The 19,892-nt window shown below is 35.5% G+C and overlaps 1 protein-coding gene across 3 annotated transcripts in view; it reads left to right on the top strand.

Moving 5' to 3' along the window:
* The window catches only part of disc1 (DISC1 scaffold protein), a 61,566-nt gene that overhangs the window by 23,917 nt on the left and 17,757 nt on the right, over nucleotides 1-19,892 (top strand). For all 3 annotated transcript variants that reach the window (XR_014603541.1, XM_084092932.1, XM_084092933.1), the window contains exons 7-10: nucleotides 1,497-1,551; nucleotides 6,347-6,449; nucleotides 7,618-7,806; nucleotides 16,239-16,299. Coding sequence is in view for 2 of the 3 variants with exons in the window: in XM_084092932.1 (XP_083949058.1) it covers nucleotides 1,497-1,551; nucleotides 6,347-6,449; nucleotides 7,618-7,806; nucleotides 16,239-16,299 (408 nt within the window). In the remaining variant the exon portion in view is untranslated. The remainder of the gene's footprint in view (nucleotides 1-1,496; nucleotides 1,552-6,346; nucleotides 6,450-7,617; nucleotides 7,807-16,238; nucleotides 16,300-19,892) is intronic.

Here is a 19,892-nt window from a genome sequence, read left to right on the forward strand (position 1 = left end):
ATTGATGATGATTTATTATTGATGATGATGATGATAAAAATATCACTTATAATCATTTATGATTTACAATTGATTTATTATTATTATTATTATTATTATTATTATTATTGTTATAGATATTATTATTATTATTATTATTATTATTAGACATTTTAACCATTTAACACTAATAAATAATTATTTACTCTGATTTACTATTGATTTACTACTACTTCTACTATTATTTTTTATTATTATTATATATAATAATTATATCTAATATAATGTATTAAAATATATTATAATATGTTTAATATATTTAAATTTTAATTATGATTATTATGTATTAAATGTATTATTAGATGTATTATTTTTATTATTATGATGATGATGGTGATGATGATAATAACAATAATGATTATTTATGATTTACCATTGATTTCATGATTTACTATTATTATTAATATAATTAATTATAATTATAAGTGGAAGTTCGAGTACATAATCTGATACCTTTGTAATGCCATCAGTTTGTATTAATATTAAAATCTCTCTTCTTATTGACCTCTTTCTGTAACTTTTTGTATCATTTCTGTCTTCTGTCCGTCAGGTCAGGGCAGAACAGAAACCGAAAGCTGATATTTTAAAGCAAATGAATGTGTACAGTCCCGTCACAGCATCAGATGTGACACTCTGACACCCTGACACTTTGAGATCGACGTGCTTCAGTTGAATCTCGTCTTCAGTGGGTTCAGTTTCTGGTGAAAAATGAAGGGCATCAAAACTTCTGCCTTTGAGCAGAGAAATATTGAACTCTAGTTTGCCTGACTCTGTTTGGTCTCTCACAGATTGATTTTGATGCGTATGTAGATTTATCGGAGGTACGGTGCAGATTGAGGTCATAACATTGAGCTGAGCTAAACAAACCCTGCTGAGAGATTGATTTATTTTCTCCTGCAGTGAGGGCCGATTTAAAGTGAGTTTTGAGGAGAAGCAGCTGAGTCCACATGGACTCTTCAGTGCTATTTTTGCTCGTGCAATCCTCTCTCCCTTCATCTCTCTTTTATTGTATTTTTACCCGTGCCTTCTGGAAATGAGACGCACTTTTCAGCGTGGTTATGAATTTTTATTGCTTTCAGGCTTTACAGATCCTCGTGTGGTTTCTATCCAAAACCTGTGCGTAATGTTTAAGAAGAACCTCTCAAGGCTCCTGATGAGAAAAAGCTGACATTTTAGACCTTTTCTCAGTCTGAGATGTTACTGAAATCATATCCACTTATTAATCTAAAGAGGGATCTGTATATAACCAGCAGGGGGCGCTTTATGCATTTGTTTAATCACAATTTAAACACTCACAACCTGTTATACAATATTGCTTGCTTGTATTTATTAGTGGTGTTGATAAATGAAGTACCATTATTACTGTTTGGCATGATTTTTTTATGGTAAAATGTATGACTTTATTGTTCACATCTCATTATTGTCAGCATTATTTACATGGTTTATTTACCTTTCAGACTTCAGGAGCAGGAGCGAACGCTGAGTTTGTCCATCAAAGAGGCAACGGCTAAAGTAAGTCCACATATTAATCACATATTAATCGAACCAGTCAACACTATCTTTAATAAGTGTTAATGGCCTCGCTTACACTGCAGGTCTTGATGCCCAATTCTGATTTTTTTTTGACCGTCCGTTTACACGTTCTTTCAATTGTGACCCATATCCGATTCATGTGTTTACACTTGCCATACTATCTGAAACATCGCACATACTTAAAGGGTTAAATTATCTTGCACAGATGGACGAACGCAAAATATGATTGATGCTAGCTCTGCGATATATGCGAAGTTCGCCAAAAATCACCATGATTATGAGGCGGAGGAGGACGAAAAGTGCCATCATTGCAGTCTGCGCATGCTTCTGTTATTGTGTGCGAGAGAGATCTCAGGACTGGTGGGAACATATTGTGGCGGGCTTTAATGAGAAGCAGTGGGTCTGAAATTTTAGGATGAGCAAGCCAACCTTTGATATGTTGGGCCCTATCTTGCACCCAGCGCAATTGACTTTGTACACGGATGCATGTATCATTCCTATTTTGCACCCGCGCACAGCGGACTTTTCCCTCCACAGACGCACGTCGGTAAATTAGGGAATGAACTTGCGCTCCCGGGGGCGGTTCAGCGCAAAGAGGAGGCGTGTTCCGGCGCAAACGTTCCCTGGTGCTATTTTGCAGTTTCAGAAAACAATTCCACCACAGACCAGGAGAAACCTCGTCTAAAGTCAGCGGCGCGTTATTCAGATGCTATTTTAAGGGCGCATGCTTGGCCATAATGTAGCGTGTGCACAACGCGGATACACTTTGATTCTCTCATCTACACAGACGCAGCAGTTCCCATTTTTGCAAACCATACATAATTACAAGGAAAAATATTACCACACGAGGGAAATCATTGTTGTGTCCATGAAGATGTGAAAAAATAGGCATAAATCTAGATTACACATTTACCCAAATTATCATACGCCTGTTTAACCGAAGCTAATCTGGGTGTGTTTCTCAGAAAATCCAATCTGCCTGTTTACATGACAGTCGCATTGGCACATATCTGATTTATATCTGATTTATTTCCACATATGCATGAGGCCTGAAACCGATCTTGAAATATCCGAATGCATGCGTTTTTTATCCGTTTACACTGTCATAGAACATATCCGATCTGTGTCACATACGAGCAAAAAATCGGAATTGGGTCACATTTCACTGACAGTGTAAACGAGGCCAATGTCACGTAATTATACAGTAGGTCATAAAGAACAGTCCTGTTAGTTGCATGAAATATTACAGATATTGTGTGCAATTTGGGTGAGATGTTTCATTCACAACCTCATAATGCACGAATGCCAGATTAATGCACTTGTTTTAAGCATAAACCTCATTAGATTTAGATGATATACTGTATCTCACAACGCAATGCACTCGACTTCACCTTTCATTTCCAGTGTGATTAAAAGAACAGTAAATTATCTCAGCCATGATTGTCAAGTGACTCAATATTTGATTATATTGATCATTATTTTTTTTATTTTCATAAAATTTTATTAAAAATGCAAAATAACCATTCTGATAATTGGACAAGCAACATAATAAGTTCATATGACAACAATGTAGCATAGTACAATGTAAAAATGCATTTAAAAAAAAACTTTTTTGCAGCATATACTGTATTATCCGGACTATAAGATGCATTCTTGAGAGAAAATTGCATTGGTGAATAAGTCACATTTTATTATTACATATTCATAAATAATGTAAATAAACAAAATGGTTACAAGCATTATAAACTCTAGAAACATGCATTTTAGTTCCCCTCACTCCACAACAGGGGCGGTTCTAAGGTCAGTGGATATTCGGGGCTTTAGCCCAAACTAAAATTGGGTATTTTAATTTAAAGGAATTAATTAGTGATTTAAGGGAATAAAGAAAAAGAAAGGCTTATTGTATTAGTGAAATAATTGTAACTATTTGCAAATAATATTTTATTTTTAATTATGCATGCGTTCTCTCTAAATGAATCAAGGAAATTATAGCATATTGTCAATTCAAAAAGGCACAATTTAATAAATAAATAAAATAAGTTGAGTAATTTGCGTCACCGGATACTGTCGGTAGTTGAACATTTCTATTGTAAAACAGTGAAATATTAAATGTTTATCTACTTACATTTTACCAGGCATTCGTTCACTTCTTTAATCATTTTGACATTGATGAGCGAGACCGCTGAACTTTTAGTCTTCCTAACAACAAACAGAGCGGTGCGTAATGCATCAGAGCAGCATCAAGAATATCAAGTATATTGCAGTTAATCTCTTATTTGCATCTTAAGTTTATTGCCAGTAATAATGACAGGTTTGCAAAAGTATAGAACTCGGTGAGCTCGCGCAAAACACATCTTCAGCACAGCGACTCATTTAAACGCCTCTGATTGGCCGATGCGTTCAACAGACATGTCTGTGATTGGCTACAATGCTCAGCGCTGCAAAAGCACGTCGTAAGTACCTTTAATGCAAAGGGAAAAATATAAATAAAACTGTAATATGCACTTTTCATGATTAGGTAATCGCGGCTGCTGTAATCTTATTCACATTTGTTTTTCTGATTAATTGTTTTGCTCTATGAGAAAGACAAGGTAACAAAATATTTGGGGCTTTACTAAAAACATTCTGGGCTTAAGCCCCCTTAGCCCAGCCCTAGCGCCGCCCCTGCTCCACAACAAATCCTTTAAATGTAATGGTTTTCAGAACAGAAATGAAAAAGTATAAAACAAACATAAATTATTGAGGCATTCATTGTAAACACATTTTTTTATAAACGGCAATCCTGTTTAAAGTGAAATACAGTATACAACTAAACTCTCATTCGGGACAAATACAAATGCGTGCACTTTTAATTGCATTATACAAGTCGCATTACTATGGTTCTGGTGTCAGTTCCTGTTGCAATAAATTGTGATGTGTGAGAGTTTGGTTAGTTAACTTCTGTCAGCTCTCCCACCACAATCTGAGACAAAATTAGCTGCTTTCCTCCTGTGAGCAGCATGGGAAATTGTCATTTAGCTCTCAGTGTGTGTGTGTGTGTGAGCTGGTGTCAGTGGGATCGGTGTGGCTGCAGTGTGAGCCTCGGGCTCAGAGAGTGTGTGTTGGCACCGCGGGTTGGATCTGAGCTGCCTGAAAAATGGCACAGTGTGACTTTGCCCTCTGGTCTGCCATTATCTGATGCACAGCTTCGGCACGTCTGGCTGCGTCTCACAACCACTCTCACGTCGGGAGGTCCGTTGTGTCTCTAGTGTGGCATCTGGTCCATGATTACAGACTTCCAGAATGTTCTGTGGCATGTTCGGTGAATGCTATTTTATTTTTTATTTTTTTTATTTTTATTTTTCCATTTATTTTTATTTTTATTTATTTTTTTTTTATTTAGTCGCTTACCGAAAAGTAAAATAAAATAAAAAACAAAATAAATAAAATAAAACAAATTAAATACAACACATACATTTGTGCCTTACATAAATGAAAAAATAAATAAAACAAAAAATCCTACATAGAACATAAATCTGTGCCACATAAACTTTAAGAGAATATCTTAAATAAAATAAAATAACAAAATAAAATAAAATACAACATACATTTGTCACATTTTATTTTATTAGATATTCTTTTAACAAAACATTTTATGTGGCACAAATGTTTTTTATTTTATTTTATTACCGAAAAGTAAAGTCAAATAAAAAAATACAATAAATAAATTAAATTAAATTAAAATATATTAAATACAATACATACATTTGTGCCATTTTTTTTTTAAAGAGTATCTTAAATCAAATAAAACATAAATGAAAAAAATAAATAAAATAATAAAAATCCTACATACAACATAAATTTGTGCCACAAACTTTTTAAGAGAATATCTTAAATAAAATAAAATACAACATATTTTTATTTTATTTTATAAGATATTCTATTAACAAAACATTTTATTTGGCACAAATGAATGTTATGATGTTATTTTATTATCATTATTTATTTTTCACAAGATGTTCTCCTAACAAAATAATTTATGTGGCACAGATGTGTTGTATTCAAGATTTTAATTTTTTTTTTTTACATTTTTTTTTTTTTACTTTTTCTTTTACTCTTAACAAATAAACTTTATATGGAACAAATTGTATGTTGTATTTTAGATTTTTATTTTTATTTTATTCAAGAAATTCTCCTAACAGAAAAAGTTTATGTGGCCTATATACAACTTTATTTTAGATATTATAAATATGAATTAGAGGCAAGACACTCTCATCCTTCTTAGGAAAGACTGAGTCACACATTATTTGAGACCCTAAAATCTAAATATCGGAATATTAACAGCTGTCGTACATTATCATTCAGTATTGATGATGTGAAATTAAATGAAAAATGCGTCATATTTCGTATTTTCAACGTAATTTAATGTTATTTGGGTAACACTTTACAATAAGGTTCATTAGTTAATGTATTAACTAACATGAACTAACCATGAGCAATACATTTGTGACTGTATCTGTTCATCTTTGTTAACATTAGTTCATAAAAATCCAGCTGTTCATTGTTTGTTCATGTTAGTTCACAGTGCATTAACTAATGTTAACAGGATTTTAATAAAGTATTAGTAAATGTTGAAATTAACATGAACAAAGATTAATAAATGCTGTATAAGTGTAGCTCATGCTAACTAATGTTAGCTAAAGAATCTTGTTGTAAAGTGTTAGCGTTATTCGTAACTTTGCGTGGCTGCTCTTGTCCTCCAGGTGTGTGATGTCTTCTGTTTGTCTTGGTTCAGGTGGTGATGGGTCAGAGGTTGTCGGGTCGTGTGCGGCGTAAGGTCAGCGAGAGTGAAGCGCAGCTGCTGGTCCTGCATGAGGCGAAGCTCTCGGCCATCTCAGGTAGAGCCTGTCCTGCACTGAACTCACTGTCCCTGTCACTCTGTGCTCGTCATGACCGGACTCAAACTCTCTGTCCTGCGCTGTGGTGTTTCTGCAGACTCATGACTGATCGCTCTGCCTTTATACCGTTCAAGAGTCTCTTCTGCTCACCAGCGCTTATTTGAGCAAACATGCGGTTAAAACAGTGAAATATTATTACCTATTATTATTATCTATCGTTCTATCTATCGTTCCATCCATTCATCGTTCTATCATCCATCCATCCATTTATCCATCCATCCATCATCCATCCATCCATCCATCATTCTATCTATCCATTATCCATCCATCCATCCATCCATCCATCCATCCATCCATCCATCTATCCATTATCCATCTATCTATCTATCTATCTATCTATCTATCTATCTATCTATCTATCTATCTATCTATCTATCTATCTATCGTTCCATCTATCGTTCCATCCATCCATCCATCATTACTCTGTCCATCCATCTATCCATTCATCCATCCATCGTTCTATCTATCCATCCATCCATCCATCTATCTATCTATCGTTCCATCTATCGTCCATCCATCCATCCATCCATCATTCCATCCATCCATCCATCCATCCATCCATCCATCCATCCATCCATCCATCCATCCATCCATCCATCCATCCATCCATCCATCCATCCATCCATCCATCGTTCTATCCATCCATCGATCCATCCATCTATCCATCTATCTATCTATCCATCTATCTATCCATCAATCTATCCATCTATCTATCTATCTATCTATCTATCTATCTATCGTTCTATCGTTCTATCTATCGTTCCATCCATCCATCATTCCATCCGTCCATCCATCCATCTATTGTTCCATCCATCCATCCATCCAATTATCCATTCATTTATCCATCCATCTACCTATCCATCTGTCGTTCTATCGTTCTATCTATCGTTCCATCCATCCATCCATCCATCCATCCATCCAATCCCGATTTGCATGTTATCTGTATTATATAGTGTGTGAGTTTGTGATGAGTGTCCCAAATCATAGTGCACTCAATATGACGTCAAAGTTGCCTATCGAAATCACTATTACTTTCTGGTGGCGTTCTGAACTTTTCCAACTGTTATGATGTTCACGTAGATGCATCTGTGTTTTGTTCTTGCTGCAGGAAATGACTTCAGCAGTGCGAAAGAACTGAAGGCAGAAATCAGGAGTGTGTACGGAGAGAGGGATCGTCTGGAGGCGCTGCTGAAGAAACTGCAGGCGCTGAGCACTGGAAGTGGACTCGATCTGACCCGCATGAAGGAGCAACACAACCACATCAAACTGGAGCTGCAGGAGAGAGAAGCCCAGTACGGTGAGCAACACTCACACACACCACACGAAGGAGAGACTCTATTCATGAGAACCCAGACCTTGAAGATTCGCTGACACAGGGGGGAGCCATTTCTTCATGTGTTTCGGCTGAAAACGTGTTCAAGTTTTGTAGGTTTCACTATTGATTTATATAGAGTGGATATCTCTATTCCTCACACAGTGTCTCTCTGAACTGTGTTTTCAAACAAAATCCTTTGACATTGAGTCCATATTGTGCGAGTATAAAATAAAAAACAGCTCTTTTGTTATTGATTATGTTGAATTAAACACAGCCGGGTGAATCTCACAAAAAACTGATCATATTTCAAAACAAAATTAATTGGATAGAAATATTTATAATATATACATAATAGTTTAATGTTCATAAAGAAAATCTTTATAAATGTTTCACTAAAAATCCAATAAATGTATTATTTAAAATCTGCTTAAATTATTTTTAGTGTACAAACACTATTATAATGTATGATATTTATACAGAATTTTAAGTTTTATTGTGTGTGTATATATATATATTTCTTTTTACTTATATTGAAACATTTATTTATGTACTTTATTTATTTAGCTTTATACTAAATAATGTTAATGATCCTGTAAGAGGCTTTATTTTCATTATGAATAATGAATAAAATTATTTTTTATATTAATGAAAATCATCCTTTTTATTGAAAAAGTAGCATAAATTACATTCAGTGTATAAATACTACTATAATGTATGAATCATATAATTTTAATTTATATTGATGTACTGTTTTTATTAATTTATATATGTATTTATTTAGCTTTGTTCAATAATGTTAATGATCCTGCTAGAGGCTTCTTTTTTATTATGCAAAATATAATTTCATCTTTTTTTAGATTAATGCAGATCATCCTATTCAGACTTTTTATGTAAAATCAGCATAAATTAAATTCAGTGTACAAGATATCCCATGAATAAATAATGTATGAATACTTATATTAGTTCATTTATATGTTTTTATATGTTAATTATCCTAAAATAGGCTTCAATTTCTTCATGCAAATTATAATTTCCTTTTCTTTTCTTTTTTTGAGGTGCAATATGATCTAGACTCAGTGTTGACATGTTTTGTGAAATTCATCCAGTGTTTAATGGTTAAAAAATGGAAAGCTGTCTAAATGTCTGGCTCCCGTCACTAGTGTAAATCCACTGGTAACGCACTGGTCTTGTTCCGGTATCGTCTAACTATAGTTTGCGATAATGACCAGATGCACATTCAGATCTGTGACGTTCTGTCCTCCCATGAGGATTTGTGCAGGATGGAGATTGCGGGCGGTGGTCTTTCATTTATTCGGTTCTCTACACGTCCAACAACAGTAGGAGAAGCCGGCTGACAGCCAACGGGAATCTCGCCAGCTCTCGCCCTGCCCGTTACAGGGATTACACTCGTCTGCTTAATTTGACACACACACACATTTTGCTCAACAAAGAGCTCGGCTGGTCTGTGTCTTTGTGCTGGGATGAGAGAGACTGTGAGCTAATGATAGGCTGAGCGTTGATGCTAAATATGCAAAGCGGCTGAATATGATACAGAACACAAAAGATCTTTGACATGAACGGGCTGCTCCTGATAGGGTCTTATTAGCTTGTCTTCCAACCGGGGTAATAACATGCTGACACACATATTTGCCACATACCTGCCATCAAATCACTGTTTTGGGCATAAGAAAAAGGGTTTGCGTGCGTCACCTGTCACGTCGGGGTTGTAGTTTGCGGTTGGGTTGGTATACTTGCGTAATTAGGAATATATTTCCACATATTAAATGGTATTTTTAAACATGAGTCTTTGTCCCAGCTTGTGCACAAACAAAGAGATGTTGTTTTCATCTCACTTTCAGAAAGGAATTCCTAAATGGAGCGGAAAAAGCTCAAATAAAACTTCTTTTTGATAAATATGATTCATTTTTTTGGACTTATTGGGCATTGGTTGTACCAAGGTCATTTGCACATTTGCAGACTTGCACATGCATCCTGGAATTCAATTTAAATACAAATTTTTGAATATCGAAGTACTATTTTATTACCATCACTCTACCACAGTACTTTTTAGTAAGGGAATTGTACTTGTAATTGTAATTGTACTTTAGTATGCAGATTTGTCTTTGTGCACATTGTAAATTCAATGGTGATCAGTGCATGTTAGTCATACATCTCTAAAATTCAGGCTAACTGGGGGGAAAAAGTGCCTGTGGTGACATTTCTGTAAAATTATTGCAGCCCTATTTTAACGATCTAAGCACATGGTCTAAAGCGTAGGGCACAAGTTGACTTAGGGCGTGTCCGAATCCACTTTTGCTAGTTTAATAATGGGGAAAAATGGTCGGCGCGCCAAGCGCATGGTCTACAAGGGTTGTCCCTATTCTCTTAATGAGTAATGTGTGTGTTTTGGGATTTGCGTGTGTTAAACCAGAGTCTCATCTCCCATTCCCTTTAAATTCCAGTTGCGCTCGCGCCATGGCAGATTCGCTATTCACATGACGGAATTTGATAGTGGAAAGACCGAATGCGTCTCCAGAGCGCAAACGGATCTGCTCGTGCACGAGGTAAAAGTGCGCAAGCAGACAATCTACGGGACAAGCCGGATTCCATCATATCTTTATGGACACAATAATAATCTTTTACATTGTAATCCTTTTATTTTAAATATTTGGCATGTTTTGTGTGCTGCTGTCGTGCTGTGCGTCCCTGTGTGTTTAATAAGCAGAGTGTACGCACGTTGTGGACCCACCTATAGGCGCACATTACTAACGCGCTCTTTAAATAACAAAAATATTGTGCCATTGACTTTAGACCAGGTTTCAGTTGGTCAGTGGAGAAGTCTATTTCTGTTCCTCAAAATAGCAACGCGCCAACAATGCACCAGAACACACCTCGTTCTCAGACCAGCATGCCCATGGGCGCACAAATGGGCGCAAATGCATTTGCTATTTAAACAACGTGGCTCAGGACGTGAAAATGATAACTGCGTCGGACTGAAAATAGCAAAAAACACCGGGTGTAAGATGGGGAACTTAGAATTTACGTAAACTTAGATTATGAGTTAAGAGTTAAAATGTATACACAACACACAATAAGCTTCCAAACTAACACAAGCCTGACTAGTCGAGTAGTTCAGGACAGTAGCTGGTTGGTTTAACTGCTTAAGACTAGTCTGAAAAGTTAGTCATCTTTTTTTTCTTGTTTTTTTAAAGATTTGTCAACTTATGTCAGATGCATAAATAAACATAGATTGGTCTAATTTGAATCCGAAAAGAACTATAGTTCTTAAGACACAGTCATAACATATTGACTGTGTTTCTGCAACTGACCCCAAGTCTGTTCTTCTCAGTCTGTCTGTGTGCTGTGATCATGTCGTCTTCCTCTTTCTGGAAGCTAGTGAGGAAATGAGTCTTTAACTAAATAAACAACAGGAGAAGACCTTTGTGCAGTAAATATATACAGAAACCTGATCGTCCAACATCTACCTCACAAGACAAATGACTTCAAGAGATGACAGACAAACCTAAACCCAATGCATTGCTGATGAGACGCTTTATGTTTGAAAAGGTCATTATGTATAATGATAAAAGCATGTTGCACTCGCTAGATTTCATGTGATGTGCATTACGAAATGTGTCCAAATGCAATTCATAATGCAACACAAAAGCGATGTTAGATCGCTGAGGCCGATTGCAACTTGCATTTGCAAGTTCACATATTCAAGAACTTCTACTGTAGCATTAACATCCCAATTACTTCTCATTATGTTGTTCCAATTCAAAGGTAATATTTGAGGTAAAATCTGAATAACAAATAGAATTAAGCCAAAATATAATAACAGAGCTGCCAACTCTCACGCATTCACCGTGAGACTCACGCAATTGACACTTTTCACACGCTCTCACGCCACACATCCATTTTCTCACGCACAGAAAAATCGCGAAGCAAAGAGGACATGGAGACCAACAGACTAGACAGAGCAGGTTAGTTATGATATGAAAAAAAATCTCAGCTCTCAGATTCTGTCAATTTTATTACGAAATTCAAACAATAAATACCGTTTTGGCGTTTGTAATTGATCCCTAGCGGCACGTGACCCGATCATCTCTACTAGCTAATAGTAAATAAACACGAATGAACAATGTTTACAATATTTAAATATTGAATAGCTTTATTTATTCAATTGTAAATGAAGTGTAAATATAGTAGGCTAATGCCAGTTTTGATGCCGCTTCTGTGCCACCTCTGCACTGCAAGGATGGATTTTAATTTAATGATTTATTTTGACATTGGTACTGTGTTATTCTAATATAATTTAGTTTGAATGTTAGAATTTGACATAAAAGGTGATGCATACCTCTAAATACGTTTAGAAACAATAGACCATATATAGGTGAGTGAGGATAGGAGCAGGCTTCACTCAATACATATACTATTAAACTTTAAGAGTGCTAGCCTGGATAATTAGAATGTATAAAGTAGGAAAGAGGCCACACTATGCATAAATATACTTATAAATATACTATATAGGTGAAAATGCCACTGGAAATCAATTTAAGGTGGCAAATATTGCCCCTTAATAAAAATGTTAATTTCGGTCACTACTGTGAACTGACCACTGCATAGAATATAAAAAATATGAATATCTTCGTGGGTCTGCTGTCAACAACAGGCCTAAACCAACCAGGGTACCAGTACAAAAACACAATCAGTAAAATATCATCTAATTATCATCAACAAAACTTTGAAAATATCTAGACACATTTTTGTCAATATTGCGCACCCCTAATGTACGGTATTAATTTTGATTTCTTCAGGTCTTAAAAAGCCTTAAATTTGACTTTAAAAATTGTGCAGATACCCTGTTAGTGCAGTTGCCCTCAGCAGGTCAAGTTTAGATACTCTACGAGTGCTGACTAAGATGCTTTTGTGCTTCTCTCTCTCCGTGCCGTTGTGCTGAGACTCAGAAACACAGACAGAGGCCCATTAATCACAGCCGTCTCTGACTCAATTAAAACAGCAGACTATTCCTCTTATGCCCTATTGCACTAGCATTTCATGCCCACGCATCTGCATTGAAACAGGTGTATCGTCTGCTTTTGAGGCATATTAATGGTGTAAAAGAGGCTTTGTGTTCTTTTACACATGGCAAACAATTACCATCTTTCTCTGAATAAATGCATGCACTTTTTGCGTTCATTAGCTCACGAGCGTCCTTCAGATGCATTAGCAGAATGCTTCTGTTTGTGTTCACGGCATGATAGTGAAGTTGTCAGAAAAGTGCTAATTAATGAAGTCGTTTCGCTTTTTGTCACATCTGAGCATACCTTCCTAATCATGCAAGAAGATCAGCTCCTGAAAGCAAGAAAAAGAGACACGCTGATCTGGTGTTTTCCGTTTGTCAGCTTAATTAGCTCTTATTGCAGGAAAGGTGTAGCAGCTTTCTGTTGCTCTACTTCTGGTTGAAGTTATGCATGTTTTTATTAATGATGATGATGTTCAGAATAGCATACTACCATACTAATATTATTTGTGTAGTATGCATATTGTGTACAGTATGTAAATGTTGTTTGCATGGGATAATGTTTGCAAAATGTGCAATACGGCCTGATAATGTGAACTGAACCAGTTAAATAACTGAGCGCTGCATGTTCAAAGTCAGATCATGGTGATGTTGCACTTTCCACAGGCTTATGGTTTCAGAACAGTTTGCAAACAATTAATAGTGTGCAATTATTTATGCTAAGCTGTTTATTATGATCTACTGTTGATCCAATATGACAGTGTTTATATCTCTGAATGAGCATCAATGACATTTCAAAATAAGAGTCCTGGCATATTTCAGGCTTGTTTATAATTAAAATCCTGCATTATGTATAAAATCTTTTTTCTTATTCTGGATATTATTGGTATTTTGGTTACACAATTAAATCTGGCATTTAGTTTAGCAAGAACTTGTATAGATTCTCTCTGGATCGTCCCGTTACAGGAAGAGTCTATTATTCATATGTATTATTATATTAGTACATAAACCAAACACCATTTTAATGCACATTTGTATATTGAATAAAACATGTCTCGAGTATTTTATACTTGCAATCACCCTGTTTTGCAGATGACTGTTTAATAAAGTAAAAGAAGCTAAGATACAACATTTATTTTGAGATAAGTTGTTCTGGATGGACATACAGTACAGGGTTGTTATCGTTGACTAAAACCAAAGCAGTAAACTTGAGTTTTGTTTCTTGAAATAAATAAACGTTAACTAAAATAAAATATGAAAAAAGTCTTCAAATTATTCTATTTCAGCTAGTTATCAGTACAACATTTCTCATTTTCATTTAGTTTGACTTGAAGTACTAAAATAACTAAAACTAAAATAAAAACTGTGTAGACATATTATAAAAAGACAAAAACACAAAAAATAAATTACTAAAACTAGCTAAAATTAAATCGGAAAACATAAAATAAAACATTCAAAATATGAATAAAAACTATAATAGTATCACAATTATACTAAAATAATTCTGATTCAAAATTAAATACATTTTATGAATTGTCATTAAATGAATTGTACTTGTGTAGGTCTTAAATTGATATTAAAATCTCTGCAGAGACCCTGTTGATTAGAGGTTTTCCCTCAGCTCTGGATCATCAGGTCTCGATCATTCAGGCTGAATCTGAACCTGCGGATCTTCTCAAAGCTGATGCATGTGCACAAACTGCTAGGCCTCGACTTGTTATATTTTTCATTCTCACACCATTTCCCACTCTTAACAGATTGCTGCATTATTTACCATCCAAGAAAAACTAAATGCATGCAACACTTCTTCACTATGTGCCACTATCACCATCTGCCTGTGGTCTGCTGTTGAAGATCCTCACAGTATGTTGCACACAGCATCTCTCACAGTAAAGATGTTGACCGGCTCGTCTGTGGGAAAGCTAGATCTCTCACTGTAAAGATGTTGACCGGCTCGTCTGTGGGAAAGCTAGATCTCTCACTGTAAAGATGTTGACCGGCTCGTCTGTGGGAAAGCTAGATCTCTCACTGTAAAGATGTTGACCGGCTCGTCTGTGGGAAAGCTAGGCTCTATCACGAGGGTGATGTATATATGGACCGGTGGCGGCATTAGAGCACATTTCAGTGATTAAATCTGAATTCGTGTCTGTCATCAGATCAGGTTCAGACTGAATCAGGGGTAAAATTCACAGATTTTTCTCTCTGGCTGTGTCTTGAGTTGGACTTGGATTAGGAAGATAACGCAGTTTGAATAAGACACTGTCAGGATCAATGTTCACACACCAGTGGACATTGTGCTCGACGCTTTAAAATCAGGACACAAACAGGAACAGTAGAGTCAATGAGACGGTGGTTGACATTAAACATGCACATTTATTTATTTAATTTTTAACAGTGATGATTAATGATTGTGTGATATTGTGTGATATTTCATCCAAAAAAGCAAACGTAAATACAATTTTGGGTAACACTTTATTTTACAGTGTCCTTGTTGCATATGTTACATGTACTTATCATAGTAATAACAGTAAATTATGCATAATTACATGGAACTAACCCTCAACCAAATCCTAATCCTACACTAACCCTATAGTAAGTACATGTAGTTAATTAATATTACTCAGTACTTAAATATATAATTACACTGCAACAATGACACCTTAAAATAAAGTGTAACCCAATTTTGCATAAAGAAAGAAAGCCTAAAACCTGTTTTAAGGACCATTAAGATATTTTGCATTTTCATTCATCAAGCAAGCACTTTTGCACCCAATTATTAAACTTTGATACAAAAAATCTAATTGTTCTATTATTTGAAAGTTTGTGTGTGTATATATATATTTATATATATTTTCTGTAATTAATCGTGATTAATAAAACCTAACATGAAAGTTTTTTATATATTTTTATATTGTAATATTTTAACATTTAATCTCCAAATTAGCATAGAAACAACATAAAGATAGTAGCCTATACTTTAAATATTTGTTTAATGGCATCTTTTAATGAATGAAGGCCAGTATCACCGATACCAATATTGCTTCTGATTTCTCTATGAAATTAATTTTTTCCTCCTGAATTTTAGCCATTAGGATATATAGACGAAAGTAGGCTATATATCCTATAAATATAAATATATATATATATATATATATATATATATATATATATATATAGCATATGTTCTTCTGTCTTGTTTTTTTAAATGTCACAAACAAAATAAAAAATCCAATGTCTACACCATTCACAGTGATGAGAATCTGAAGGGAAAAGGTTTAGTTGTTATTGAAATGTGACCTGGATAAGTTTTCAAGAGTCTTGACCGGACATGAATATGTATGATTTGCCAGCATCTCTCCTTGATGTACATTATTTTCTTTCCCCTCAACAGAGCGCAGTGTAAGAGAAAACACTCTGAAGTATATTGAGCTTCTGGAGGACAGACTTCACAGGTACTGGATATTTCTCATCTCGCCATCTCTCACACTCTTTCACACAAACAGCCCCTCGTCTCGTCCCTCGGGTGATTTTTCCTTATTATTTCAACAGTTCACACTGTCTGGCCTTATTTCAGTCCTGTCTCTCTGGATGTTTCAGCGTATTAAATCATTCAGGTCCACACTGACTGCATCAGTCCGTTCCTGATAAGCTCATCTTCATGTGTCCAAAGTGACATTTCCAAATTAAGATGAAATGAAACGAAAAAATTGAGATGTGAGCTGCCACTTCAATAAATTGTCTAACAGAAATGTGTATTTGTTGTCAGCACTTTTTTGCTGTTTTTAATAATTTTGTTTAGAGCTCTAGAGCCACTTGCAGGTGATTCTGAACAAGCTCCGCCCACTTAGAATGAAATTGACATGTGAAGCGACCAATCACAGTTCTTCTTTTTAGTTTTTTACATTCCATTCCGTGGTGGGTTTATCTGAAATATTAATAATGTTGTTGCTGTTGCTGTTGTTTTAGATAAACCAAGATGTGCTTGACATATATAATGCAAAAAATCTATAAAAATAATGCTAAATGCAAATAACAACTGAAACTATATAAATAGACTCTATAGACTTATAGATATTTAACAGTTCTATTATATATAGACATAATATTACAAATATTTTCCACTTTTTTTTAGACATATAGGCTAAATATACTATATTGCTGGACTAATGCATTTAAAGGAGTAGTTCACTTCAGAATGAAAACTTCCTGATAATTTACTTTTCATCCAAGATGTTCATGTCTTTCTTTCTTCAGTTGAAAAGAAATTAAGGTTTTTGAGGAAAACTTTCTAGGATTTACAGGAAATTATCAGGAAATTTTAATTCTGAAGTGAACTAATCCTTTAACTGCATTATTAATAATTTAAGTACATTATCATTTAGTTCGATACGTTAACATTTTTTGGGTCGTCATTTGATTTCCAGTGTAAAATCTGCGACCTGAAGCAAAGCCGTTTGAGAACCTCTGGTTTAATTAATGTGAAAATAGGAACACAATCCCGCCCTATTATTTTCGCCCTTTTAATATTAAGTCTGCATAAGTGGCGACCAGAAGCTGTACATTTCAAGCATACTGGACAAAGTACACAACTTCCTTACTTGAGTGAAAGTACAGATACTACTAGTCAAATATTACTCTGTTACAAGTAAAAGTTGTAAAGGCCGATTTTTACTTAAGTAAAAGTACAGAAGTACTCGTTTTTAAAAGTACTTAAGTATCGAAAGTAAAAAGTATATGTCAATGCATTGTTTTATTATTGTTGCATTGCTGTATGTAATACTTACAGTACCTTATGCCTGAATCTATGCCTGCATACCCTCATATTAATATCAAATGTATTTCCAGTAGTGGGATTGAATGCGAGATTGAATAAGTCACTCAATAACGTCCACAATGGTTTCGGACACCCAAATGGCTGTTCCCTCAAATAGTGCCCCATTTAAAGTTTTTTGGCTTTTAGTATGAAAATGTTAGCATTACTGTTATCTATAAGCTAGTGTGCTCCAAAACAATGACAAAATTTGCATGTAGAAGACCAAACCCAACGTTGAAAATTAAAATCAGGTTGTCAGAATCCAACGTCAGATTGACATTAATCTCCAATGTTGGACAGGCGTTGAATTGTGGTTGAAAATAAAAATCGTGTTGACGTCAGATACCAACATCAGTCGGGTACTAACGTCAACCCGGCTTTCATTTCCAACCAAAATGCAACCCCTAAAACCAAAATCATCCCCTGACTGACGTTACTTCTTTCTACTCAATGACCTTGTCAGAAATGTAGTGGAGTAAAAAGTACGATATTTCTCTTTCAAATGTAGTGAAGTTAAAGTAAAAAGTTTCCAGAAAAAATAATTAGGGGTGCACCGAAATTTCGGCCGCCGAAAATTTTCGGCCGAAATGGCATTATCGGTTTCGGGCCGAAATAAAAAAAAAAACAGCCGAAAACGTTTAACCGAAAATGAATGTCACTCGCCCCTCCCATCCGTGCGCAAGCGCTTAGGTTTCACTCACGGTCGAGCTGTTATCACGCGTCTGCCTATCAAAGATTAAGCATGTCAAAGGGCTGTCACTTATTGCACAATCGATCGGACCAGCCAACACAAGTTTCGAAAACGAAAATAGGGAATCGATTTTAACGGCCTTCTCTCGGAGCGCGTCCAGCTCGTCACTACAGTATACGCTCGCAGCGAACGCGCGTCACTCAGCAACTGCAGGTTCTGACACACACACACACACAGCCTATTTCTGCATAATATAGTGCATAATATGTAGCCTTCAGTAATGCTTTTCATTGATGTTATGGCAGTCCACATTGCTGACTTGTGCGCCCTCTTTACGGTCGTCCTAATGCCTGTTTAGTTGTCCGTGGATTTGCCTATATTTGGCGTTGAAAACGGATCAACGCCAAATATAGGCAATTTACTAACGATTCAATGAACACTTTGCCTATGTCTCAAAAATCGAACAGGATTTATTTTTCACAAAAGTGACAGCCCTATACGAGAGGACACCAAAGTTGCAATATGTAACATTTGTTCTGCAAAAATCTCCAAAATTGTGGATTTTTTTTGCACAACTTTAAAAAAATTTTTTATTTGATGGAACATAAAACTTGAAGAATAATATTATTTGGTATTATTATTTATATTTATTGTTAAAAATATTTTATGTTTTGTTATGTAACTGTTAATAAAATTTGATTATTATATTGTGATTTTTCATTTCAGATCCATTAAATTCAAGCAGTATATATACGTTTTTATAAGAAGCCATTTTCGGCTTCAGTTTCGGTTTTCGGCCAAGAGCATCCTAAATTTTCGGTTTCGGCCCAGAATTTTCATTTCGGTACATCACTAAAAATAATACTCAAGTAAGGTACAGATACTCAAAAAGTACAGTACTCAAGTAAATGTACTTTGTTACTGTCCACCGCATAGTAATAAAAGGTTAGACTTTCCTTCGCTCTGACCATGCTCCAGCTGCAAAGCTTTTATTTAGCATCTCTCTCAACCTAAATGCCACACAAATTGGCATAATTGAATGAGTTATTAGTTGCTGTACTCAACCGTAGAAATGTAGCATTCATTACATTTCAATAAAACACTATGGGCGTCCATCTGGAGGGAAGCATGGCATATGGTTTACCGTTCGCTCCTTTGGAATAGCACATGCTCGGATGCCAGAAGCGCTGTCTCTTGCCAAGGTTATTACTGTACGAGCTGAAGAGGAGGGGCTGTGGCACGGGACTGTCTCCAGAAAACCCTCTCTTCTCGCTTTCCTTCAATTTTATTTTACCCAGAGTGATTGTTCTCCTTGTTACTCACCATGGAAACCCGACTCCAAAAAGCAGGCAGGCATTAGCCGCCGGTCATACTCAACCCGACGAGGGTTTCTTTTGTTCGCCCAGCTACAAATAAATGGACCAAACTCACTAGCTCTCTCTCTCTCTCTTTCCTGTGGCACAAATGGGAATAATAAAAGAATAGCTCGCCTAAAAATGAAAATATTCCATTTGCTCACTCATATGTCGTTCCAAACCTGT

Source organism: Abramis brama (genome assembly GCF_963993115.1).
Source record: "Abramis brama genome assembly, chromosome: 19".
In the NCBI taxonomy this organism is placed as follows: Eukaryota; Metazoa; Chordata; class Actinopteri; order Cypriniformes; family Leuciscidae; genus Abramis; species Abramis brama.